Source organism: Diceros bicornis, chromosome 4 (genome assembly GCF_020826845.1).
Source record: "Diceros bicornis minor isolate mBicDic1 chromosome 4, mDicBic1.mat.cur, whole genome shotgun sequence".
Lineage (NCBI taxonomy): Eukaryota > Metazoa > Chordata > Mammalia > Perissodactyla > Rhinocerotidae > Diceros > Diceros bicornis.
In genome coordinates, this window is record NC_080743.1 from 1,488,584 (window position 1) to 1,514,503 (window position 25,920).

The 25,920-nt window shown below is 40.9% G+C and overlaps 1 protein-coding gene across 8 annotated transcripts in view; it reads left to right on the forward strand.

Annotated features, from left to right (window-relative positions):
* Window positions 1-25,920, forward strand: part of PATJ (PATJ crumbs cell polarity complex component) — a 307,655-nt gene that overhangs the window by 20,286 nt on the left and 261,449 nt on the right. For 7 of the 8 annotated variants that reach the window (XM_058538171.1, XM_058538173.1, XM_058538175.1 and 4 more), the window contains 8 exons: window positions 1,622-1,750; window positions 8,090-8,308; window positions 10,116-10,218; window positions 12,590-12,681; window positions 14,152-14,293; window positions 17,168-17,314; window positions 20,288-20,364; window positions 22,379-22,435. In XM_058538171.1, coding sequence (XP_058394154.1) covers window positions 1,622-1,750; window positions 8,090-8,308; window positions 10,116-10,218; window positions 12,590-12,681; window positions 14,152-14,293; window positions 17,168-17,314; window positions 20,288-20,364; window positions 22,379-22,435 — 966 coding nt within the window. The remainder of the gene's footprint in view (window positions 1-1,621; window positions 1,751-8,089; window positions 8,309-10,115; window positions 10,219-12,589; window positions 12,682-14,151; window positions 14,294-17,167; window positions 17,315-20,287; window positions 20,365-22,378; window positions 22,436-25,920) is intronic. The other variant, XM_058538172.1, reaches the window with a different exon arrangement.

Sequence of the window (25,920 nt, forward strand, 5' to 3'; positions counted from 1 at the left end):
ATTTCAAAAACATTATTTTTGTAAATTATATTGAGTGTTTATGACTAGATTATTGATACTGCAAAATTATAGACGTTTTTCTTTTTTTTCATGTAAGGATGTACGCTGAGCAATTTAAAAGAATAAAAGTATATGTCTCTTTTGGGAATCTTTAAACTTGCTTTACAACATTTTACAGATTTTGGCCTGCATCTTCAGAATGCAAACTAATAAATCTTATTTTCTTATAACAGTAAGTGCTAGCTGATATATTTAATTTTTATTCATTGGGACAAAAGAAAAAAATAGACTGGGTACAGTACAAGGTCACAACAACACAAATTAATGTATAGACATTTTCCCTGTTGTAATCAGTAATATTCATACGGCACAATTAATGTAATAAGTAGAAGGAACAGAGTGGGAAGATGCTTTGTGTCCTGGCTGAGACCCAGGGCCTGCAGCAGGCTCGGGAGGGGTCGAGTCCAGTTCGTCCACTCCCAGCCGTGCCGTACTGGGCTGGTTCTCTGACTCCTCCTCGCCTCAGTTCCTTCGTCTGTTACCTGGAACCAAGAACAGTGTCTGCTGCACAGAGATGTCGTGAGGACTGACGAGAACGCATGTGAAGAGCTCAGCACGGCGCCTGGTGCCGTGAATATTAGCTGCTCTCCCCAATTCAGGCAGACTTGAGCAAATGTTGTTGCTGCCCAGATACCAGATATTGTTCCCCACGTGGATTTATTAAATATTCCCAATATTCTTGGTCATTTTAACTTTGTACAGTAACTTTCCAAGTTAGTATCACAGAAAAACTAAGGAATAAATATGCCCTCATGATCTGAGAGGGAAAGTTTTGTGCTGCAGTTGGAGTGTGTGAATTTAGTGCCCGTTTCTGATGGAAGCCTGCTAGTTAGAGGGAAGAGGCACGTATCTCTTTTCTAATTTGTGTAGTCCTATTGCCAGTATCTTCAGTCGGGCCTGCTTTCCTCTCCCTGGTAGGAGTCTCCTACATCAGTCTCGGCACCATCCATACTTCACGTTGCTGCCAGGTCAACCTCCTGAATGGCTGCTGTGTCCCCTCGCTCCCTCTTCTCACACCACCTGTTCTTCGCGCTCTCTCATCCCAGCCAGCTCTGCTCCAACAGTCTCTTTTGCTGGAATGTCCTTTTTCTCTGCAGAGCAGTTAAAATGCCACCTTCTCCTGGACGCTGTCTGTAGTTCTTCACTGGATTTGACTTCTTGTCTCTACCCCTCCACCTTTATAATATTTTGTGGTTCTCTTTCAATTCAGATAAAATGTATTTATTGGTTCTTACTATGTGCTGGGCCCTGTGCCAGATATTGGGCATAGACGGGGAAATGAGACGTGTTTTTGTCCTCTTAGAGCCACAGTGTCTGATGATCCAATATTCTGTCCTGTATTTTAATTATTTGTGTTGTAGGTTATCTCTCTACTGGACTGTAAGATCCTTAGGGCAGGGACCATATGATCATCCTCACATATCCCTTAGCCTCTAGAAAGCTGCCTTGATTAATTGTATGAGTGTTCAGTTTGTTGTGTCTCTGTTACCGTAGTGATCACCGTATTGGGAAGCTAAGAATCTGTGTTACTAACACTTTGGCTCTTGCCGTGAATTTGTAGGTTCGCTGGGGCCATATTGAAGATGTTGAGCTCATTAATGACGGCTCTGGATTAGGTTTTGGAATAGTTGGAGGAAAATCAAGTGGTGTGGTCGTGAGGACTATAGTTCCTGGAGGATTAGCAGATCGAGTAAGTTGACCTTCTTTGTTTTCATTGGGTTTTATACAATTTAAATTGTATGGCTTGAAATGTGATTTCATAACGTGGGTTACGAGGATATATGATTCCACAACTAGAATTTAAGTAGAGCTAAAAATGTTTTTTTCTATAAGTGTTAATGTACACTCATTCTGCTTTATTTTAAACATTTCCTAAAGCAACATTTTTGGTGGTTTTTTTGCCTGCGATTGATGGTCTTCTTGATTCCGTCAGAGGACAGTATGTTTTTCTTTTTTTTATTGATGTCATAATAGTTTATAACATTGTGAGGTTCCAGTTGTACATTATTATTTGTCAGTCACCATGTAAATGCACCCCTTCACCCCCGTTCCCATCCCCCAACTCCCTTCCCCCTGGTAACCACCAAACTGTTTTCTTTGTCCATGTGTTAGTTTATATTAGAGGACAGTATTTTTTATTGAAAAGAATCATTAATAGGTATTGCATTCTGAATGTCTATATTGTTCTCTCCCAGTGTGTCTTTCAAGGGCCTAAATGTTAAAATCAGATGGCACAGTGATTGTAAACATTTGTCCCAATATTGTACGTGGTAAATTTCACTTGAATTACAGTTTTCTAGTGTTATAAATCAGATGACAACACTTCATTATTTAGCTGTGTTTAAACTGAAAGTGGGCCATATTTAAACATATCAACTGTTTTGGCTTAGTTTTACATTGAAGAAAATGTTAAATACTACATTTAGTTTTTAGAAAGTGGTTTAGAAATTTGGTTATGAAGTCACTTAGTAATGAGCTCATGTTATATAGACTGTCCGTGAGAATCAGAATAGTACGTAAATTTCACTGATTAATGTCCAGTTACGTATAAATTTATCCCTTCTAATAAACACATAAGGTAAGAATGAGCTTGATGTGCAAACGCAGCTTTGAGACATGTCCCTTGGCTCCTCATTTCTAACCAGCACCGCTGCACCTCGTACAAGTTGTGGAGCCTCTCGTGTTCCTGTTATCCCTGCAGCATCCAAGTGTGTTTATTCACAGCAGCCGCTCTCGGAGTTTTGTCTCTGGACCCTGAGGGTCCCTGAGTCTCCTGCAGGGGTTCTCTAAGCTCACAGCAGGTTCTGTAAGAGTAGCAGGACGTGATGAGCCCTCTCACTAGGTGGACATCTGCACCTATGGTGCAGACGTGGTGGTAGACTAAACTGCTGGTGCCCTGGTGTGAAACACGTGGTGGTGTCAGACGATGCTGTACCCGGTGCCTTCTTCTCTGCTGTGTGCTTGCCACGAAAAGAGAAGGAAAATGCCAGTGTCACCTAAGAAAGTGCAGTAAAAATTACCGGTTTTAGTAACTTTTGACCTTTAGCTGCATGTCTTTTTAATATTGTGTGACAAAATGGGATGTGCCCTCCAGCACTTCTGCCATGTGCTGAAGGGTGTTTGTCCTGAGGAAGAACATTTGTGAGACCAACTAGCCACTTTTCAATATGGAACGGCATTTTTTAAAAATTTATTTTATTTTTTCTCTTACTCGAAAAAGTTTTTGAAATATAATTGACATACAAGGTTGTATTAGTTTCAGGTGTGCATGATTTGATATAGGTATAATATTGTGAAATGATCATCACAATAAGTCAAGACCCAACACTGCGCAGTTACAAGTTATTTTTTCCTTGTGATCAGAACTTTTAAGATTTACTCTCAGCAACTTTCAAATGTACAGTACAGTATTATTAACTGTAGTCACCATACTGTACATCACATCCCCACACCTTATTTATTTTAGTGCTGACCTCCCTTCACCCATTTGGCCCACCCCCCAAACCATGCCTCTGACAACCACTAATCTGGACCAGCATTTTTATTTTTGAAAGAATAACTGACAGAGTAATTATGATTATTCAGGCTTGAGTATTTGGCAGACGTTTTCTTGAAAATGAATGAAGTGAGCCTGTTACTTCAAGAAAAACAACTGACAGCATTTACTGATGATAAGATTTGAACTTTCAAGCAAAAATTAGAATTTTGCTTCTAATTAGAATTTTGCTTCTAACAAAAATTTGTGTTTTACCATGACCTTGAAATTTCCCAACATTTAAAGACTTTTGATCAGATTGTTGGTGATATTAATGAACATGATTTTTTGATATTATATAATGAAATATGTCAGTATTTGGAAGATCTGCATAACTCTGTGAATCAGTATTTTCTGAAGACCAATGTGTGATATGACAAAATAATATATTGGTAAAAAAAATCCATTCAAGGGACCGGCCCGGTGGCACAGTGGTTAAGTGTACATGCTCTACTGCAGCGGCCCGGGATTCGTAGGTTCGGATCCCAGGCGCGCACCGATGCACCATTTGTTAAGCCATGCTGTGGTGGCGTCCCATATAAAGTAGAGGAAGATGGGCATGGATGTTAGCCCAGGGCTAGCCTTCCTCAGCAAAAAAAGAGGAGGATTGGCAGCGGATGTTAGCTCAGGGCTGATCTTCCTCACACACACACCAAAAAAATCCGTTCAAAATTCAAGATTGATCAATAGATTTTAATGAAACAATATCTGAAAGTTTGTTGATGTAGTTTCAGATTCCACGTTGCAATTGATGTTTAAGAAACCACCACTGGTCAAGTTTTGGTGTGTTATCAACGAAGAATGGGCTCAAAGGGGGTTAAAATATCCTCCGTTTTCCGTCTGTGTATCTGATTGAGGCCATATTTTCTTTATATCCTTCACCCAAACAACGTATCACAACATAGTGAATGCTGAAGCCAATGTGAAAATCCATCTCTCTTCTTTAAAGCCAGGCTTTAAAGAGATTTACAAATATATTTTAAGATACCACTCTTCTCACTATTTTTTTTTGGTTTTAGAAAATATAACTTTTTAAAATAAAAAGCATGTATATCACTATATAAATATTTAAAAAATTTCTCACTGCTATTTTCTAATTCAGTAGATATCAACAGAGATATCCATGTAGAGAAGCACGTAAACCAGAGCTCTTTGAGATTCTCAGTAATTTTTGAGGCATAATTGACATACGACAAATTGTGCGTATATAAAGTATACAGTTTAATAAATGTTGACATGTTTACTGGCAACTCTGAAATCTGTGGGGCAGGTCAGCAGGCTGGAAACTCTGGCAAGAGTGGATGCTGCAGTATGGGGACTCAGACATCTATAGGGCAGGTTGGCAGGATTTCTGTTACAGTCTTAGGGCAGAATTCCTTCTCCAGGAAACCTCAGATTTTGTTCTTAAAGTCTTCAACTGATTAGTTGGAGCCCACCCATGTTATTGAGGGTAATGTCCTTTACTTATAGTCAACTGATTGTGCTGTTAATCACATCTGCAAAATACCTTCACAGTAATATCTGGACTAGTGTTTGACCAAACACCTGGGCACCATAGCCCAGCCAAGGTGACACATAAAATGGACCATCATACCATTTATCACTGCAGGTAGCTGTCATTTTGGTGTCTTTCCTGTCAATCTGACTGTGATTGTTTTTGCACTTATGAATTCTTTAGAACACCTGTTTTTCTGGAAGAGGAAAATGTTTGACTTTCAGTGACAGCTGCAAATTATCTACATCATTTTAAATTGAGTTGAGGTAAAATAGGGAAAAAATAGTACCTAAGAAGTGACTAAATGTGTACTTATGGCGAAATGCCCTTTTTTGGGCCAACCCAAGTATGAAAACACTTATTTGACGTATTCTGTATTCTTTGGTCAGGCCATAATTCTGTTCAAGGATGGTTCGATTCACAGAGGCAGCTTTACTCTTGTTTTTCATCATGACCCCTGACTTTCTCTTAAGTAGGTTCTTGTTTTATTTCAAGTTTGTTGCCTCGATAGAAATAGAATATCAAATATTCAGTGCTTAAAGCAGAGATCCAGCAATTCCTTACCCTTTCCGTGATGATTTCCTCCTTGCGTCTATTTTTTTCCTCTAAGTCTTTCCACATGTTTCTGGATGGGGTTGCGTTTCTGTTTCCCTGCTCCTCTGCACTTCCAGTCGCTTCTGGTGCCTTCTGCAGAGTTCACAACAAAGCACTTAGCTTTCTACTTAATATTTTGATCTAACACCTTCCTTCATTCAGGTTTCTGCAAAACTGGAGAAAAGGAAGGATGAGGAGTAGACTTTTTAGTCTTATGGCTTTTTTTTTCTTTCACTTTTTTCTTCTGAATTTCATCTACAACTTATATAGCTGGTGCCTCCTGGAGCCAGGAAGATGGAGCTTGCAACTGCATTAGCCCAGTCAGTGGTCATCGCTCTAACCTCAGGCTGTCCTCCTCTCCCAGTTGCAGAATGTCTGTTTTTCATCTTCGCTTTATTTAAGTTTTTTGACAGTTGTGGCAATTTCTTGGAGAATAGGAAAACAGTGAATTTACTGTCTGCTGATGTTACTCTGGAGATATCAAAGTATAAGACAAGTGACCACATGAGGACGGGTCTTCAGTGGGACAACTGGTGTTGAACTTTGGTTCTGCCACTTATTAGCTCTGTGACCTTGGTCAGGACAGTCAACCTTTTTGAATCTCAGTTTTCTCATTTGAAAGTTATCCTTCTCTGAATGAAATGATACATGAAAAGTGATTTTCAACTTGTAAAGTGGTCTGCAGGTGTAATTTTTTGTGAACAGCTATGTTTACATTCTGGTGTCTTTAATACATTGTAGAAAGATAAATAAAGAGAATTCAGAATTTCTGATGAAACAAATTTAGTGAAAAAGCAGATGGATCAGCTGTTTCAGAAATTTCAGGGGAATTTGAGGCCACCCCGGTGGCGCAAGCAGCTAAGTGCGCACGCTCCGCTGCGGCGGCCTGGGGTTTGCTTGTTCGGATCCCAGGCATGCACTGACGCACTGCTTGTCGAGCCATGCTGTGGCGGCGTCCCATATAAAGTAGAGGAGGATGGGCACAGATGTTAGCCCAGGGCCAGTCTTCCTCAGAGAAAAGAGGAGGATTGGCAGATGTTAGCTCACGGCTGATCTTCCTCCCAAAAAAAAAAAGAAATTTCAGGGGAATTTATGGATAGAATGAAGATAGAATGGAAGTGATAAACATTTTGAACCGACATACTTTTTGATAAATTATGTTTTAAACTTTTTTGTATATGAAGTATACATACAAGTAAGTGTTTATAATGTCTGTACTCATTTTAAATAATAATAATAATCACCAATGTATGTACCGCCCAGTTTAAGGAATAGAACATTTTAAATAATAACAATATTATTACATATCCTTTCTCCCTGTTACATATCCTTTCTCTAAACTCTAAACTCATCCAGAATCATGACTTTAAATACCTTCTGTATGCTCATGACTCCCATATTTAAGTGTGTAGTCTGGACTTCACTGAACTCCAGATTTGTATATCCAGCTACACGGCTGGTACCTCCACTTGGGTGCCTAATAGGCATCTCAGACGAGGCGTCTCTGAAACCGACTCCTGGCTTCCACGCCCACCCATCTGTCCCTCTGTGGTCTTCTTTACCTCTTTCCAGTTGCTCAGGCTAAAAACTGGGAGTTTTGATTCCTTTTCCCCTCATACCCCATGTGGAAGCTACCAGCAGAGCCCGTTGACAGTTTATAAATATACGCCTAGGATCTCACTTCTCAGCACCCCGACTGCTAACCTAGTCCAAGCTGTTATCTTTTTCTAGATTATTGCTTTAGCCTCCCAGCTGGTGTCTCTGCTCTATTGTTTCCTCTCCTGTAGTCTATTTTCAGCACAGAAGCTTGAGTGATCTTGTCAAGAGTATGTCAGATAATGTCCTTCTCTGTTCCTGACCCTCCAGTGACTTCCCTTCCCACTCGCTTGAGCAAATGCTCTACACTGCTGACGCCGCCAACGCTCTCATCGCATCTTTGCTCCTTCTCTTCCAGCCACACTGACTTCCTGTTGTTCCTTAAAGGTGCCCCTGACCTTGTTGGCGTGTAGAGTTCCCAGCTTTATGCTGGGGGCCCCTGATCTGACCTCCTCCTCCCCTGAGGCCCAGGGCTCTCTGGTCTCTTCCTTGCACATGTGGCCATTGCTGCCCTGGCTCTAGGCTGCTAGGCGTGAAGGGATACCCTCACACACATGCCCGTTGTAGAATTCTGGTTACTCTTCTCCTTTGAACACCCCCCTCCCCAATCTTTTTTTGTTTTATAAGGGCTTCCTTTTCTCTGTTGCCAATTCAGCCATTCATTAAAAATATTATCTTTTATTCAGCATTTACAGATGGCTTCTTTGTTAGCCATTTTGCCAGAATTGAAAGTCTGATGAATAATTATTAACTACTGAGGTTAGATCATTGATTTCTCAGAATAATTTTGTTTTGTTCTTGGACTAAAGGATGGAAGACTCCAGACAGGGGACCACATCCTGAAGATTGGCGGCACTGACGTGCAGGGCATGACGAGTGAGCAGGTTGCACAAGTGCTCAGGAATTGTGGGGACTCGGTCAGAATGCTTGTTGCCAGAGACCCAGTCGATGAAGTCTTTGTAACCCCTCCCATCCCTGCCACCTCGCCTGTTGCCCTGTCTGCCGTCGCCAACAGCAGTCCGAGCTCTGTGAGTATACAGATCATTCGTTCATCTTAAATACTGGCGTGGTACGCTGCAAGATTAGAAATGCCTTCGGCTCGAGGTCGCCATTGGCGTGAGTGGTCCCCATTCTCAGTGCTCACCAGGGAAGCAGAGGAGAGCCCAATTTGGAGACAATGGACAAGTTTGATTTTCTTTTTTGCTGTTTTTCAGGGTTTTGTCATTTAACCTCTCTGAGCCTCAGCTGCTCATCTGGAAATTGGAGAATAATAATACTTGCCATTTCTATTTCATTAGAGTGGGGAAGAGACTTCCAGACAGTGAGGGAGCTGTAAATACTGGTCACTGTAGGAGAGTTATTGCTGATGGAACAGACTGGCCAAGGGAACAGATGTTAATAATAATATTTATTATGAACAACAATCATTGTGATTGTATAATAGTAATCATTACTGTTAATTGTTATCAAGCACCTGGAATTGTCCAGGTCATCTGAAGTCCTCATGGGAATGCTGCAAGATCGGTCTTATCATCCTATCGTCAAGACAGGTGTTACTAAGGTCTTACTAGTTTTCTTAGCTAAGGAAATCTAATCTAAGACCTATGAAGAATTCATATCTTTTTGCTCCATTCCAAGCTCTTTCCAGCTACCCCACAGGCTCTTATTATCTTATTATCAAGAGATAATAAGACAAAAGGAAAGAAATCATTTTTGGGAGTAGGGGCAGGAGGAAGAGGATGGAGAGGGGAAGTGGTTGTGGTGGGAAGGGGCGGGAGACCTCCGCTCATCTCGCCTTTCCGACGTGGAGCCATCTGAGTGGAAGTTTTCTGTCTGAGACACTAGAGTCGGTTTTGTTTTCCTCTCTCAACTGTGGCTACAGCGTCTTCTTCTCTCTCCACTACCCTAGTTCTCTGGAGCCTTCTGCTGGCAGTGAGAGGCCAGTGAGGCTGTGTGCTAAGCAAGAATTTGATGCAGTTATGTACTGTCTAATGTTAATGTTTTGAATTGAAAGACAGGTATTATGTTTTTAGACACTAACCTTACTCTTTTACAGAAATATTTAAACTTAGAAGACAAGTAATGAAAATAAGTTTTAGGTCAATATTTTTTGCTCACAATAATTATTACTCACAATAATTAGTCTTACCATGTGTTTCTAAATTTTTCTTTACATTTAGTTCTTTCAGATACAGCCTCATCCTGAGTTGTTCTAAGTGGCTGCGTCAGTTTCTATTGTTGTAGGACAAGTTACCACAAACAGTGACTTAAAACAACATGCTTTGTTAGTCCACGGTTCTGTAGGTCGGAAGTCTGGTGGGCTTGGCTGGGCTCTCTGCTTAGATTCTTACAAGGCTTGGCTGAGTCCTTATCTGGATGCTCTGGGGATAGTCCACTTCCCAGCTCATTCTGACTGTCAGCAGAGTACAGTTCCTCGCGGCTGCAGGACTGAAGTCTCTTTTCTTTGCTGGCGGTTAGCTCAGGACCCCTTTCAGCTTCTCAAAGCCCCCTGTATTCCTTCTCCTGTGACCCCTCCATCTTCAAACTACAAGTCCAGTCCTCATGCTTCAGATCTTTTTCTGCCACCAGCAGAAGACTTCTGCTTTTGAAGCATTCCTGATCAGATTAGGCTCGCCAGGATAGCCTCCCTCTTGCCATGTGATGTAACATAAACACAAGACTAGTGCCAGGGACCAGAAGTCATGGGGAGCATCTTAGAATTCTGCCTACCACAGGTGCTAGGAAAATACTTGACAAACCACACACCAATTGACTATGTGCACACAGTTACGTAACTAAACGTTATATATAGTTAAAATTATTGTTTCCTTTTAGGACAATTCTACTCTTTTTGAAACTTATAATGTTGAACTCATTAAAAAAGATGGACAGAGTCTTGGAATTAGAATTGTTGGCTATGTTGGAACCCCAAATACAGGTAAATGAATCATTTCTATTTTATATTTGGAAATAATTATAAAAGATGTTAAGGTTTCTAGACAGTAAAATTAAATATCTGCAAATTTTATTTTGAACATGAACAATAAAACCGTGAATCTGTAAGAGCAACCAGTTACTTTTCAGTGGTCAGAGAATCAGTTTTATCGCAATGGTTTTATAGCTGGCTTGATAGTCATTAACAAAAGAATTTAATTGTCCAACTCATTGTATGACACTTGAACCTCCTCTTCTAAGATAGATATATTTTGAATATTGTGACTATTACATTATGACATTTTACATGTACTAAAATGATTACTGAATATATTTCATATTGTGAATGTCAAAAAAGTATTACTATTATGTTTAATCCCTGAAAAAATAGGATAAAACAAATACTTTAATTAGAATTATTTTCCTTTCATATACAGGGAATATATTGTAAGAGTAAATACGTGGCCCATGTATCTTTGAATAACACTCCCTCAACTCCCACATGCAAAGCTTTGGTAACTTTCACTGTACCCTATTATTATAAGAGAATCATTAAACTAAGAAAAAATAAAACTTTTTCACAAATATCTGCTACTAACATGAAAATCCAGCTATGAAATGTTCTAGTTTTTAAAAAATAACAAAATTAGAGAGTGATTTTTTTAAAAAAAAAAATATTATTTTGCATATTTACAGCAGGTGGAAAGATTAAGAGTGCTAATATATTCCGAGTCCTGAGTGAAATTCACATCAGACCACCTCGTGCTATTTTAGCCTAATGAAATAACTGCTTTCAGACTGTTAGATTTTTCTAAATGCTACCTTTTTTAGGTTCAGAATTTAAATGAGTTCCAAAAGAGGTAAGTATGGGTAGTATAATAATGTTGCAAAAAAACTATATTGAGTAGCTCCTAATATGCTGTCTGGGTAGGAATCACGGCTTAGTTCCTCATCTTGTGGCATATGAACCTTTGTTATATAAGTTCTCAAGGTGTTCTTGTAAACCTAGTGACAAACATGCGGAGTAAAATGAAAGTGAGTAACTGATAGAAAATTGAGGACATTTGATGATTATGTTACTGAATAAAGAAAAGGATCATTTTACTTCTTTACCCTCAAAAGAAGTTTTTGGGACTGGGTAGGGGGCAGTGGTGAATGCAAAAGCTAGAACATTTTAAAACTCAATATGCTTTTTAACATGTAGTCTTTCAAAATAATTTTCTCTTTATTCCATTCATTGGAACTTGTGAGCAGTTACTTTACTTTATTCTGGAAAGGGGTAGAAAAATGGATATAAAAAGTCTATTCAGGGAGACAGACTTGTAAATAACTCTCAATTGTTCAAGGATAAATGAGATATTATGTTTTAGCAGAGACAGCAGCAAACCGTCATCACATGGATCAGATGACAGATTCACTTTAACAGGGAAATGGAGACTTCACGAAGAGCCGTGTGTACGGGGCACGGGAAACGGGGAGGGTTTTCATAGAAGGGGGAGGTTGACAGGAAGAGAAAATGAAGTGAGAAGAGAGAGAAAATCATGAACATACTTGTTTTGGTGGAATATCAAGAGTCTGTGTGCCTGGACTTTTGTCTTGTTGGAGGGAGAGCAGTTGGAAGATGAAGTAAAAAAAATTGGGCGTGGATTATGGAGGTCCTTGAATATGATTCTGTGAAATTCACACTTTATTATGTAGGCTTTAGAATCCATTAATGTTTACTTTTCTTCTATAGACAATATTTTAAGCTCATTTGAAATTAAAAAATAAAAATATAAAATCATCCAGAGCTGTAGTTTTTCATTTTCCAATTTCCCGTCCAGTCTTTGCCCATAGACATGCACAGTTTTTGTATAGTTGTAATTTTTAAACAGCCGTTTATTTCTATTTAAATGTTTTATTTTATAATAAGGGTTATTCCATGTTGCGATATTAATTCTGGTTTTTCACGGCTGTGTGTACTTCTCTGTGTTTGGGAAGCTAACGTAGCATGAGCTGGGTATAGGCAGGAGGACCTGTTAGGAGACCTGGAGTGTTGGTGGAGACTGAGGAAGGCTTCTGCTGGTTCAGCGGTGAGAAGAGGGTCCTCCTTACCCTGGGCTCTCCTGAATCCCAGTTTCTACTAGAGATCATTTCATCAAGGTTTCATTACTGATCATTTTTCCAGAAATAGTCATCAGTCAAATCATTTCAAATTCGGGTCACTTGTGATGGTGACAGTTTGAAATAATCCATCAATTTCTGTGCTTGCGTTCAAAATAGTATTTATCAAGCCTCCAGTCAGCCCTTTAGCTAATGAGCCTTTTAATATGAATTTTGCAATCAAGACCTAATTAGAGCTGTCTTCTTTTTTCCGTGTGTTTTGTGCACCTTAGGGGAAGCCTCAGGGATTTATGTGAAAAGTATCATACCTGGCAGCGCAGCGTACCACAATGGCCAGATTCAAGTGAACGACAGAATAGTGGCTGTAAGTAACTGCCCTCTGTTTTAGAGTTGACTTGAGTTGGGGAAAAAGTTATCTTCATTATAATGTGTATGAGAGGGGACTGGCTTAGTATAGTCTCATAGTGTTTTAAGAAATCAAGTTTGTTAGTATGGTGAAATCTCATTAATTTGGACTCTTATGGTCCTAAATTTGATTTTTATTTACTGTCTGTGAAAAAAGGGGTCACTAACCATATTGGTAGGAAAACAGTTATATATATGTATTTGGAAGATAGTCTAGCTTCTCCCAGAGAGCATTTCCAGGACCTCTGTGTTCTTCAAAATTCACCATTTTAACACAATTAACAGGCCACTAACCAGCTCCTTGTCATCTCTTCATGAAGGTAATTTTTCTACTAACAGTCATTTTGAGTACATACAAAATTGAGATGTTTTATATAGTGGAGAATATAATAGTTACCTTTTATTAATTCAGACTGCTCGTTCCTCCATTTAATAGAAATTAAATTTTACAGTTATTTGAATAATTTTTTTTTTTTTTGAGGAAGATCAGCCCTGAGCTAACATCCATGCCAATCCGCCTCTTTTTGCTGAGGAAGACTGGCTCTGGTCAACATCTGTGCCCATCTTCCTCCACTTTATATGGGACGCTGCCACAGCATGGCCTGACAAGCGGTGCGTCTGTGTGCGCCCGGGGTTCCGAACCTGGGTCGCCAGCAACAGAGTGCACGCACTTAACCGCTAAGCCACGGGGCAAGCCCCGTGAATAATATTTTTGAAGTAAACACACACGCACATTTAATTTAGTGATTTACGTAAAAACAAACGTTTGTTGGTACAACGTGAATCCGTCTAAGGAGGTCCCTTCGCAACCGTCGGCTCTTCCGTTGCGGGCTGGTCAGGGCCTTCTGACGTGCAGGGTGTGGGGAGCAGCAGCCAGCAGTGGGCGCTGTGGGAAGGGGCTTGTGGGAAAGCTGGAGGAGAGGTTTGTAGCCTGAGGGGGTTGAGAGAGGAGGAAGTGCCTTTCCTGCAGGTACTTTGTCAGAATGCTAGGAAACCTAATGGAGGGAGAGCAGCGTGTTTCCTCACTGGAAATTGCAGTGACGTGACAGAGGGTGAAGTGTTGGATGACCGCCTCAGCTTTGATAGTAACGGCTTATGTTAGTACATCTTGAAAGCTGTGTGTAACAACCACCACCTTTCACAGCACTTTGAATGTGAATAGCATCAGGGACTACGACCTTTCACCTCTCAGCGTTCAGTTAAAATGTGTGCCTTAGGGGTACAGGTTTGAATTTGCTTTCTAGTTTTTCAGGAAGTTCGTCTGCATGTTTTACTACTAACTTTGCATCTTTATTCAAGGATACTTTCTTAGGTGTAATACAAATTATTTTTGGAATAAAATGAATTGCCTCATTTTATTATGCCTTGCCAGCATTAAAAATAGCAGCAAACTTGGAACCTCTCTTGAATGTGTTTCTTAATGTTGTAGGTCGACGGTATGAATATTCAGGGTTTTGCCAACCAGGATGTCGTCGAGGTGTTACGAAGTGCAGGGCAGGTGGTGCGTCTGACTCTAGCTCGAAGGAAGACGCCCTGGTCTGCTGCTCCACGTGAGTGGCCCTCAGACAGAGGTGATTAATGCCACTGTCCCTCTCCCACCTTGTAGTCTGGGTTTGGAAGAATAGCTCCTTTATGGAAGCTGTTCTGTGAGTCTGGGAAGGAGAAACTGCCCACCTTGTGTAATGCAGCGATGGAGAAATGAATCAGCTCATTTGTGCAGCGAAGAGTTTCCTCTGCCTATTATAATGTGCCGTCCACATGTTAGAACATGAACCCTGCCTGACATACATTAAGCTCTGAGAGCTTCTCTAAATGGAGATGGAAATCATTGTCCCAAAAAGCTTCCAAATTTCATTTCTTACTTATATTTGAATAATAAAGCTTTGACATCTTTTGTTCCAAGGGCTCTCATTCATCTAATGCTTTGACATTTTGCAAACTTCAAGTTTCATATTACTTTTATCGAAATATTTGATTCTAATGTTTCTTGATTTACTTTTTGAAATATAGTGAGAGAAAATAAAACCCGGATTTTTATCAAGAACATTTTTATTTGTAAAATAATATTTGGTATTTTGATTATGAAAATAGTTAATTTTCATTATGGAACAAATATGTAATTGTATGCATGCCAGTTTTTAATTATCAACTGATGAATGTGTAGATCAACAAAATTTGACAATCATGGGAACACATATTCAGGTTAAATGAATGACTAGTTATATAACTAGTGAGTAAGAAAGAATTCCATTAGAATGTGTCAGAAGATGAATACATTTTTCCCCTCCTCTGAAAATATGATAAGCCTGAGAGCCTTTGCTCTCATGTGATATTGGTTTGTATTTACATTGCAACTTCGTAGGTTTTATGTGATCATGGAAATTCTGCTGCTGAGAAACAGATCCCTGTCAATCTCACTGTGTGTGAAATTTAAAATCGCCTGAATAGTGCACATTGAGCAGATGCTATGTTGACCTTAAAAGGTTTACAGAAAAATTTATATTGATACAGTGGTTTTGAATAGCTGTGATAGAGCCTGTGGCTCTAGTGTGCTGCATCAGATGAAATGTGTCGTCTGAATTCGCAGTTCTCTACGGGCACGCCTCATCTTACGTTCGTGCTGGGATAAGTGTTGACTTTGAACCTGCATCTCTTCCGGGCTTCGGGCGTCCTCCCTCTGTGTCTCAGCAGCTTCTGTGAAGAGCTCTCCCACTCCACTGTAGTGTTCGTCACGCTCTGGTGTGCTCACCTGTTCTGTGTGTGGCCGAGGTGCTGTAGGGGAACGGGGATGCCTTTGTCCCCTGCCCCACGTCACACGTCACATAGTCAGCATTTGTCTGTTTTACTGAAACAAACTGCACAGCTTCCAGCTCTTGCCCAACACCTTCCTCTCCTGTTCTGCATCTCACTTTTTCTCCTCTCAACTCCTGCCCTTTGCACACCTTGTATGTACTTGCTCCCGTACCGAGTTGTATACCACTTGTAGCACACAGCGGCGTCACGTGCTGCTCTGTCCCACAGACTCTTCTCCGCAGCTCTGCCAGCGGCCCTGGCTAGTGTTTCTTTTGCTAGCCCTGGGCTGTGCTTTTAGTGTGTGTCAGTAGATTAATGATCTAAAAAATCCTATGTGTGTCTTCAAATCTCATGTTAAGATCGTAGGAACTTTTAGCTGGTTACATTTTTCATTTTTTTATTGTAAACATTTTCAAACACAGAAGCATTGAAAATTGATGTAACGAATATCCGCAAACCCGCCGTTTAGATTCATCGGCTCACGTTTTGCCACGTTTGCTTCGTCAGTTGATCTTTTCTCCTTAAGTGCTTAATTGTGAGCACAGACCTCACAACGCTGCAGCCCTGCGTGCTTCAGTCTGCAGCTGCTGAAAACAAGGCTGTTCTCTTACGTGGCTGGGGCGTCCTTATCACACCAGAGAAGTGCAGCAGTAATTTCCTGATACCCAGTACCCTGCACGTACCTAAATGTCCCCAATTGCCCCTGAATGTCTTTTGTAGCTTCTTTTCCCTCTCCCGCTCTCCCCAAAAAAACCCCCATAAAATCAAGATCCAGCCAGGCGTTGCCCTTGTTGCATGTGTTAGGTTACTTTGGTTGCTTAACCTAGAAGAATCGCCACCCTGGCCCCCATAGTGTAGACTTTTTGTCCATTTGTCACTAGAATGCCTCATCTTGAATTTGATTGCTTCCTTGTGGTGTCATTTAACTTGTTTCTCTCTCCGCTGTGTCTCCTGGGAGCTGGAAGCTAGATCTAGGTCTCAGGTAGGTTCAGGTGAAATGTTTTTGGTAAGGATACTTTATAAGTCACATGTGACTATTTAAAAATAACCTAAAATGACTCTTGCTCAGCCTCTCTTGTGTTTAAGAGATACATAGAGACTTGCACGCTTGAGGTTGAAAGCTTTGGGTATCCTGTTACTTTACTTGGCTCAGTTTAGCTGAGGGAGGGACCTCTGCACCCAGGCCGTTCTCTCCTGGTCCCTCCCAGTGCAGGAGGCTGCCTCTGTGGACTTGTTCGTCAAACTCTGGATGAGGTCGTGCAGAACCCAGGAGGGCCCAGAGCAGTGGGCCCGGCTTCCGCTCACTTGTATCTTAACGTCTTGCTCTCTACCCACGGCGGCAGCAAGAGCACCAGACCCTTGTGTTCTTTTCCTTTCCAGGCCGTGTGGAACTTATCTGTGCCTGCTTTGTCATTGACTTTAATTTGCTTTTCTCCTCCCATTGCCTAGTCCCTTATTCTTTTCAATACTACCAGCAAGCTGATTTTTTTAGGAATTGAGTGGTTATCACATGGCGTTTTAAATCAAGGAACCCTGTATGTAAGTTATCTGAGACGTTTGTCCTGAGGTTGTGAGATGGGAGACAGGAGTGGAGGGAGCTCACTTAATATGGTCATCAGCACAGTGATTCAAGGTAGCAATTCTTATTTTAGGAGCTGTTTTAGAACCACCGAAAACACCAGCCCTCTTTCTCTCTGGAGCAGTGGAAACGGAAACTAATTTGGACGGTGAAGATGAGGAAACTGAAGAGAGAATAGGTAATCTAAGAAATGACAACGTACAAGCCTTAAAGAGATGGGGTAGGCACAGAGCATTCAGTTCAGAATAATTTGTCTTTCTCGTTTGTTAACCATTTTCTTTCTATAAATGTGAGGAATTTTGGAGATATAAAATACGATATTCTTAATATCAGCGTCCTAACACTTGTGGAAGTTGGGGATCAAGCGTATTGTTGCTAATCTTTGTTTAGTTATATTAATTTTGAGTGCCTTTTTAGCACCATGTGATGGCTATTTTTTAATCTCGTCAGCATTTTTAATTACCACGCACTTCAGCTCGTATGTTATCACTGATATAGCTGTATCGATATAGCTGTCTGTCTACATATGCCGGTGTTTCTTTTTCACCATAAAAGTTAATAATGTATATATCGTTATATGTTTCATCAAACTGCCAGGTTGCCGTATATTTATCCTTTAATTTTCTTCTTAATCGGTGTACACCTTTGTCCCTTTTCTTTGTGTTTTGATACCTCGGCTGCTATAGTTGACTGTTCTGCAGGCAGGTTCGTAGCAGGGTCACAATTCCCTGCAGAGGTGCTCAGGGAAGCCCTGCCAGTGAGTGAAATGGAGTGCTCGACACCATGCGTGTCCAGAGAAGTTTTGGCTTTCGGTTTTGACTGTCTTGTCTGAGGAAAGAATGGCCTAGGGACCGAGTGACCCCTCATTCAGGTTAAAACATTTCCTGTGATTTGGCAGTTCACCTTGTTCTTTTCCATTCACGTAGATGGCAGTTAATCTTTGCTGTTTAAATTCAAGTGAGCCCAGATGGATTTTCAGTGAACTAATAGGTGAAAATCAAATACATTCTGAAGTTAGAAATATCTTTAGAAATGTTTTATCTGCTCTTTTTGGAGCAACCTCACTATGTATTTTTTTTTTTCATGAGTATGTGTGATCTCAGCTTGAGAGTAAGACCAAAATCTTCTGACTGCTATGAAGTTAGCTCTCTTTTTTTTGTTGTCGAGGAGGAAAAAATTTCCCTTCTTCCCTTCTAGGTTCTTTGGCTGGTCTAATAATTAAATTGGCATAAGACAGATTAACAGGGGAAAAACAAATTTAGTTACATACAGGAGCTCCATAAAAATATGAGACCCAAGGGCAAGTCCGGCCACTGAGGCTTGTCTGCCATCCTGGGCTGAGGAATGGGATAGGGGTCCGGGGCCTCAGGGGAGCAGGGTGGTTCACAGGATGATAAGAAGAGCAGATGTTTGCTCCCCGTGCAGATGGGTCTTTCAGATGAAATGTCGTCTCTGGTGATAGTTGTTTTCTGGTACAGGCCCTCTTTCTAAATCCTTTTAGATAGTTAAGGGAGAAGTAAAAGCTTTTCCTCAGTCTGCTGCGTCTTGATTGTCTTCAAGACCCAAGATAATCCATGTGCCAAAGTTGTGTATTTTGGGGTGGCGTATTCTGCTCCCCTTCATTGCCATTGGAATACTTCTTTCAGATCATCATACTATTCGTTTTTTGATCGTTTTTTGTAGCCCAGGGTTTATCGAGCTGCTGAAAGTAAATTAACCTGTTTCCTCTGGTACTGAGGCTTTTGTGCTGTGCTTTCAAACTCATGGCTGTCTGTGCTTTCATGGTGTGACGGAAAGGTAAAAATATCGTCAAAAGAATTACAGGCAGAATGTCAGCATTATTATACATGTGTATGAAATATCATCTTTAAATATGTTTTTAAGCTTACAATTCAACAATACATTGCAAATTTTGTTTAAATTAGCTTCCCAGATAAGAAACTGCTGCCCAGAAGAAATGTGACAGGTGAGATGGTAGAACTCTTCGTGTAATTTCTTACAGAAATGTTAACGGGAGGCGGTGCAAACGTGCAGAGCCCACGTGAACGATACTTTGTTTTTACTGGGACCTCTGGCTAATTATTCCCAAAATGTGATCTAGCGTATCAGTTAGTGCAGTTATTTCATGGATCTTCTTTTGTAAATCTGGTAATTTAAGATCTCTAGTGTTCATTAGTCTTAGTCTCAGATTCCTGAGGTTAGCCTGATTACTTGATGATTGAATTGTGCAATTAAGCATTATATACATCCAAGATGAGCTGTTGTGCTGAAGACGGAAAGAGCTGCTATTGTAAGTGGTATTTGATTTTAGACAGGTGCTTATGTCAGTTGTGATAAGTATTCTGTGACTTGTCCAAGCTTGTGACAAAGTGGAGAGAGTTTCTCTTTAACTTAAAGAGAAAAGGTGGAGGTTGATTTTCTGCTACTACCATGGATGTAAGTTGACATTATAGTTTCAGTTCTTTGACTTTGGCCTATTAGGCATTGTTCAGACTGTGGACTGCACTGAGCTTCTGGCTGGGACCATGTGGAGGACAGGCAGGACATCTAAAATCTGTCCTCGCTCTTTAAAATTATCTTACTCTCACGTGAGGAAATCGTAAAGATGTGATGACCGAGCAGCCACGAAAGACCAGAGTAGAGTCAAAGCTGCCGTCCTGGTGAAGCGGAAGGCGCTCACTGGTTGCGTTAGAGCAGACCAGCCTTTACGTGGTCAGGGAGAAGTCCCAGTGGCCGTGTGACGTGCCTAGGCGATAGGAAAGAGACCTTGATGAGCTTCTGCTTTCCCTGGGTGAGCGGAAGGTGCTGCTTAAGGAAGTGATTAACATTTAAATTAAATCCTTGTTTGTCCTAACATATAAAGCAAAGCCAGAGGCATTTTACTTGTAAACAGGATGTTTACATATAAACTGTATGTAATTCAAATTTCACTTATAGCTCATTATTTCCTCTTCCCTTTAAAATATCTTTACCAACAAAAGCCCCTTCACAATTTGGGCACAGCTGGTCTTTACTTTTACGTTCGTCTTATAAGTCACCTCTGATTTACTCTACCTGGTAGACCTCAGTTAATGCACTTTCCTTTTTATTCATTTCCCTTTTACTTACTGAAACTGGTCTCTTATTGAAGAATTTAGTAGTTAAGTGTGTTTGGCTCACAGTAGCTTCAACATTCTCTCTTTTTTTAATCCAGAAAGAGTCCCAGACTTGCCAGAAAATGAGCTGAAATCCAGATGGGAAAACCTATTGGGCCCTGATTATGAAGTAATGGTATGTTAAAATCTTCTGATAAAAAACGCTCATGTCTCTTTTCATGTCAAGCTCCTAACACTACAATGAAAAGAAATGGGAAAGTCGAAGAATCAGCCTGCCTTTATTTTTTCCTCCTGCCTTTCTTCTTATTGGATCAATCAATCGATTTTTTTTTTTAAAGCATTTTAGGCTGTAAGAACAGTTAAGGACTGCATACCAGTTTCAGTTACAATTAGGAGACACTCGAGTTCATGTTGAAACCATTTAAGGCGACAATAGGCAGAAAAATGTGAAGAGAGAGAGGGCCAGCCTTTAAATTTATAACCTGTATCAGCTGCTTAAAATTGCTGGCATTTTTATGATTGCTTTTCTGATCTGTTTGTTTTATTGTACACTGAAAGGGCTGTGGATATTAGTCCTATGTTTCACAAAGAATCTTACGGTTTTATGAGAAAAATGAAAGACTGATTCTCAAATGTGTCTGGGAGAACAGGAAGTGATTGAGGTCGGGCACAAGTTTAGAGAGCCAGTGGTCCATTAGGCCTCCTCTCACCTGTTATTAGAGTCATCGAGTCGGAATGGTCACGTTTTCCTGTATGAATCCCATGAAAGCAGAAAGCTGTGCTTAGAAAAGCCTCTACAGTGTTCACTCAATGCGTTAGCAATAAAATATTCTATTAAATTTCTGTTGTCATTCACATTTTCTTACATATGTTTGTCGTTAGTACTTGGCTGGTTGGAGATTTTTCCTCTTGGTTTAGAGTAGACAGCCTCTATCTATTGTCAGAAATCTTCCACTGTCATTTGGATGAGTCACGACAGCCCATTCTCGCTCTCCTTGCTAGTTTTGTACTTGCGTGTCCTCATGCGCTGCTGCTTCTGGACTTCCTAGATGTCGGGTGCTGATTTGTTACTAGGCTGTGACCTTAGAGAATTGTCTGTCACCTGGTGGATGGCCTTTTCTGCTATCCGTAGTGGTTTGATAGTCAAAGTAATTTAGTGAACCAGTGTTTATAAATGGCCAGTTTCGTGATGGGCTGTTTTTGTTAAAATTTTATCTTCCTTATAACTGCCCTTCCAAATTTCATTGATCACGTCTTGAGGTCATAACAGAGAGGCTAGACAGAGGGGACAGAATTTAAAGTTGGAAATTTAAAGTGACAGCTTAGTCACTGGAGTTGTAACTTGTTCTGCGGAAGGAGGACCAGAAAGGAGAAGCAAGGCAAGATGAATGTGTGCATGTCTCCAGTGTTTCTTGTTTTATTTTCTTCCAGAACCTACTTATCTGCAGTGCAGTACTTTTAAAAACTTTAGTTGGGTCATTGTTGAACTCATCCCTCCCTCCAGATGTGCCCCATTTTCTTAACAGCTTACAGATGCAGGTCATCAGTAAAGTATTTCGCTTGCAAGGGATTCACTTCTGTGGACATCCACCACTGAAGCTCAGAACACGAGTTTCAGGCCAGGATTCAAAGCTCTAAGTGTCCGTGAGCTTCTTCCGTCCAGGTCTTCCTGTCTGTGTCCTCGCCAGCTGCTGCTCCTCGGGAAATGGTTTGGGCTTGCTGTGGAAGTCAGGTGCTTCAGTTTTTCCAAACCCGTCTGACTTCACTGAGCTCGCAAACTTTGTTTTAAGGTCTGAATTTAAAAATAAAAATGACCATACTCTTGGCTTTGTCAAAAGAATGAAATTTTTATGAATTCAGTATAATGGAGAATTATATTAAAATTTTAGGGATGGTGGATTTTTACAAATAATATATGTATTTGCCCATCACCTTCTGGTTCAACTTTTGAATAATTTAAGAAAAAAAGATTGCTGTGGAGAACAATAACAACAAAAAAGCAAATATTCTCTGAAATTTTACATGTGTTATATTATGGATTTTAGAAATATAGAAAAGAGGTTAGAATGCAGGTCAGGTGGAGTTATCAATATATAGCTTTTACAGATTTTTTTCCGGAAGAAAAATCTAGGAAGAAATAAAGTTATGCTTTTGCAAATATTGAAAGTATTTTTTTCTTGCAAATTTAGGTTGCTACCTTGGACACACAGATTGCAGATGATGCTGAGTTACAGAAATATTCAAAGGTAAGCAGTATTTTTAAAAATGTTACCAGTTTTTTATTATTTGAAGAACTTTCTCTAAGTTCTTGTCAAAGAACAAAATTAGCACTGTGACCTGTTTCCAGAATTTAGTCTTGGATGTTTCCTGGAAATGTGATGAGTTCTCGCTGTGGTGGAAGGTGATGGTCAGATGTGCCTGGGGAGAACCTGGTCCCCCGTGCCACCTCCAGAAGCCAGGAACTCGGGGTGGGCTGCTTTGCCCACCTTCGGGGTGCTACAGGGAGTAAGCTTGTGCACAGCATGCCTCAGCCTTTCCGGTTCCTCAAGAAGGCCGCTTAATAGGGTTCCTGAAAATCAAGACCATAAGCATAGACTTGAAAAAATCCTTTAGGTCCAGATGTTTGAGGATAGAAAAGTGGTTTATCTTCCGAGTACAGGCAAGATTTTCTCCTGAATTTAAAAAATTTTATAGTGAGAGCTTTATTTCTCACGGCAAAATGCCAGAAGGTAACTTTTACAGTTTTTCCCAACATTTTAGTGTCCTCTCACCACAAATTAATTTTATGGTTCCTGTTCTGGTAATCAAAAGCCAGGGTAATTGAAGCTTAGAGAAACCTTCTAGGTGGCTTTCTCAGCAAATGATGAGAAAGGAGAGGTTTTCTTGTCAGAGGAGTTTCAGAAGTCGCGCTGTCGACAATCTGTCTCGGGGTCTGAGAGCCGAGCTCAGCCTGAATTCTGCTGTCGAGGGCGGTGTTCAAATTGAGTCTTCTCTGTCCCACGTGGGTTTGCTGAGAGGTTATCTCTTTAGAGAGTGCTACTATTTCCTGCTTTGAGTATTTGTGGTGAATACTTCTCTTCCATAATTTTATGTAATATGTGCTGTAATTTTATGGGTTTGAATTTTCAGGGCTGACACTGGAGAGTGTTTCTTTCCTTCTAAGCCAGCCTGCGTTTAGAATCACTTTCGTGCTGTGTCTGTGTGGGCCACCTGACCGAGCTTCCTCACGTGCAGTGTGAAAGCAGCATGGCATGGCTTGTAGTCAATTTAAAATTATTTACAAAATAATTTTTACATTAGAGTAGTCACTAATTACTGCTTAATCTAAATATGTTGAGAAGGATTTAATTCAAAATCAGAGTAAGAAATATAAATACCTCACCAAACTTCCATGTTATTAATTACTGCAGTATAGTTTACTGATTACATGGACTCTGGAGCCAAATGCCTGAGTTCAAATTCTGGCTTATCCACTCAGTAGCTTGTAAAATTATCTAAACCCTGTGTCTCAGTTTTGTTGTGTGTGAAGGGGAGATGTTAATTGGTACCTACCTCACAGATTCTGTAGGGATTAAATGTAATGTGCCCAGGGTAGTTGCGAGCACATTGTAGGCTATTGTTATTATTTTAATTATCATGCATATAGATCAATGATGCTTTTCCCTAACACTGTACTGTAATTTACACCAAACTCTTAGATCTTGGGTATTTTCTGTTGACTATTTTCCAGCTTACTAGAGTTCCTGTGCCTGGTCTGCTAAACCCCATCTACTGAGTCCTTAATTTCAGTTGTTATATTTTTCTATTGTAGAGTTTCTGTTTTATTCCTTTTTAGAATAAAAGAATCATGATTCTCTTGGTGGAATTCTCAATAAGAAAGAAATCTGTATTTGCCATCTTTTTCTCCATTTCTTGAACGTGTTAATCATAGCTTATAAGGACTTTAAATAATTAATTCCAATATCTGGATCAACTTTAGATGTGTTTGATATTTTCTCTAGTTGTGGTTGTTTGGTTGTATCTCTCATGCCATAGAATATCAGACGTTATGTATGCTGGCTACAAAAGGATTCAGGTGCTGTTATGTCTGTCCAGAGGACTCACTCTTTCTTCTAATAAGGAGACAGTGTGTGCGTGCGCGCGCGCGCGCGTGCATGTGGTGGGGGGTGGGTGATCATCTCTGAGACTAGGCAGAGGTCCAGTTCTGGTTCAGTCTTGCAGGTCTGCTTTTCCTCCTAGGACCCAGCCTTACTGGTATTCCACGTGAGTCTGGGGTGTTTACCAGTCCCCTCTCCCTGGTGGGACCTGAACTCCACTCCTGTCTCCTTGGTACTTTGGGGCTGCTGAAATCTTCGCTTTGCTCTTCAGAGGTTTCCTGATTGGCTTTGCGCCTCCTTCCCCGTGTAGCATCAGAACTCAAGACGTCCCGGGGGACACGCTGCAGCTCAGGCTCAGTTCTCTGTGTGGCTCAGCTGTACCCGTCTCTCCTGTGTTCAGAGCCGTAGGCCCCTGTGTCCTCACACTCTACAGTAAGTGAACAAGGACGATAACTGCACTGCGTGTGTGTCTTAAAGACGGGCGTTGTCTTTCTCGGGGCAGGTGTTCTCTCTCACCTCCACCCCTAGCTTCCCGCCACGGTCTTGCGCATTCCACCTTTCCTGATCACCCCTATGCCGTGTGTGTCTATGTGTGCTCAGTAACTCGGGGATGGAGGCGTGGAAAGGCTGTGAGTGGAACAGACTTCCAGAACCGCCTCGCAGAAACTCACCAGTGCATTCGGCTGTTCATTCATTCAGTCATTCATCATTCATTCGTTATCCAGCAAATATTTGGTAGTATTTACTCTGTGCTAGGTCCTCTGCTGGGTGCTGGGGTTTCAGAAGACAGCGAAGCAGGAAAAAGCCCTGCCCTGTAGAACTTATGTTTTAGTGGGGGAGATAGAAATAAGTAAGTGATTAGTGTAGTCTGGGTGACATGTGCCATGCAGAATGTTAAGGCAGGGAAGATGGGTAAGGAATTCAGGAGGGAGTGCATTTGCACTTTTAGAGAGGTTGACCAGGGAAGGCCTCATTGAGAAGGCGACATTTGAGGAAATACTTTAGGAGGTGAAGTAAGCAGCCTAATGTTTCTTCTGCGTAGACGAGCAATAATACGTCTGTTGTAGATGATTGAATGTACGTATAATATAGGCCCTAATTAATGTAGCTCCACGCCAACATATAAGACTGGTTTGTAAGTGGTGGTTTTGTTTCCCGGTTGTATGCTTCTAGTACCTTTAGTCTCTGACCTTTTAAAGGCTCCTTTTTTAAAAAAATAAGCTATTTTGAACCATTTAATTACTTAATTGAAGTTTTGTTACGGCAAAACGTTTTTGCACTGGAAGAGTCGCCCGTAACTGCACCATCTCTCTTCATGTTCAGTTGTTGGCTGTTGATGATCATGTGCTTGTCGTGGGTGCGCCATCCTCCCATGTCACATGCTTGTTGTGGGCGTGCCATCCTTCCATGTCACATGCTTGTCAGGTGCTCCATCCTCCCGTGTCACGTGCTTGTTGTAGGTGCTCCATCCTCCCGTGTCACATGCTTGTCGTGGGTGTGCCATCCTCCCGTGTCACATGCTTGTCGTGGGTGTGCCATCCTCCCGTGTCACATGCTTGTCGTGGGTGTGCCATCCTCCCATGTCACGTGCTTGTCGTGGGTGCTCCATCCTCCCGTGTCAGGTGCTTATGGGT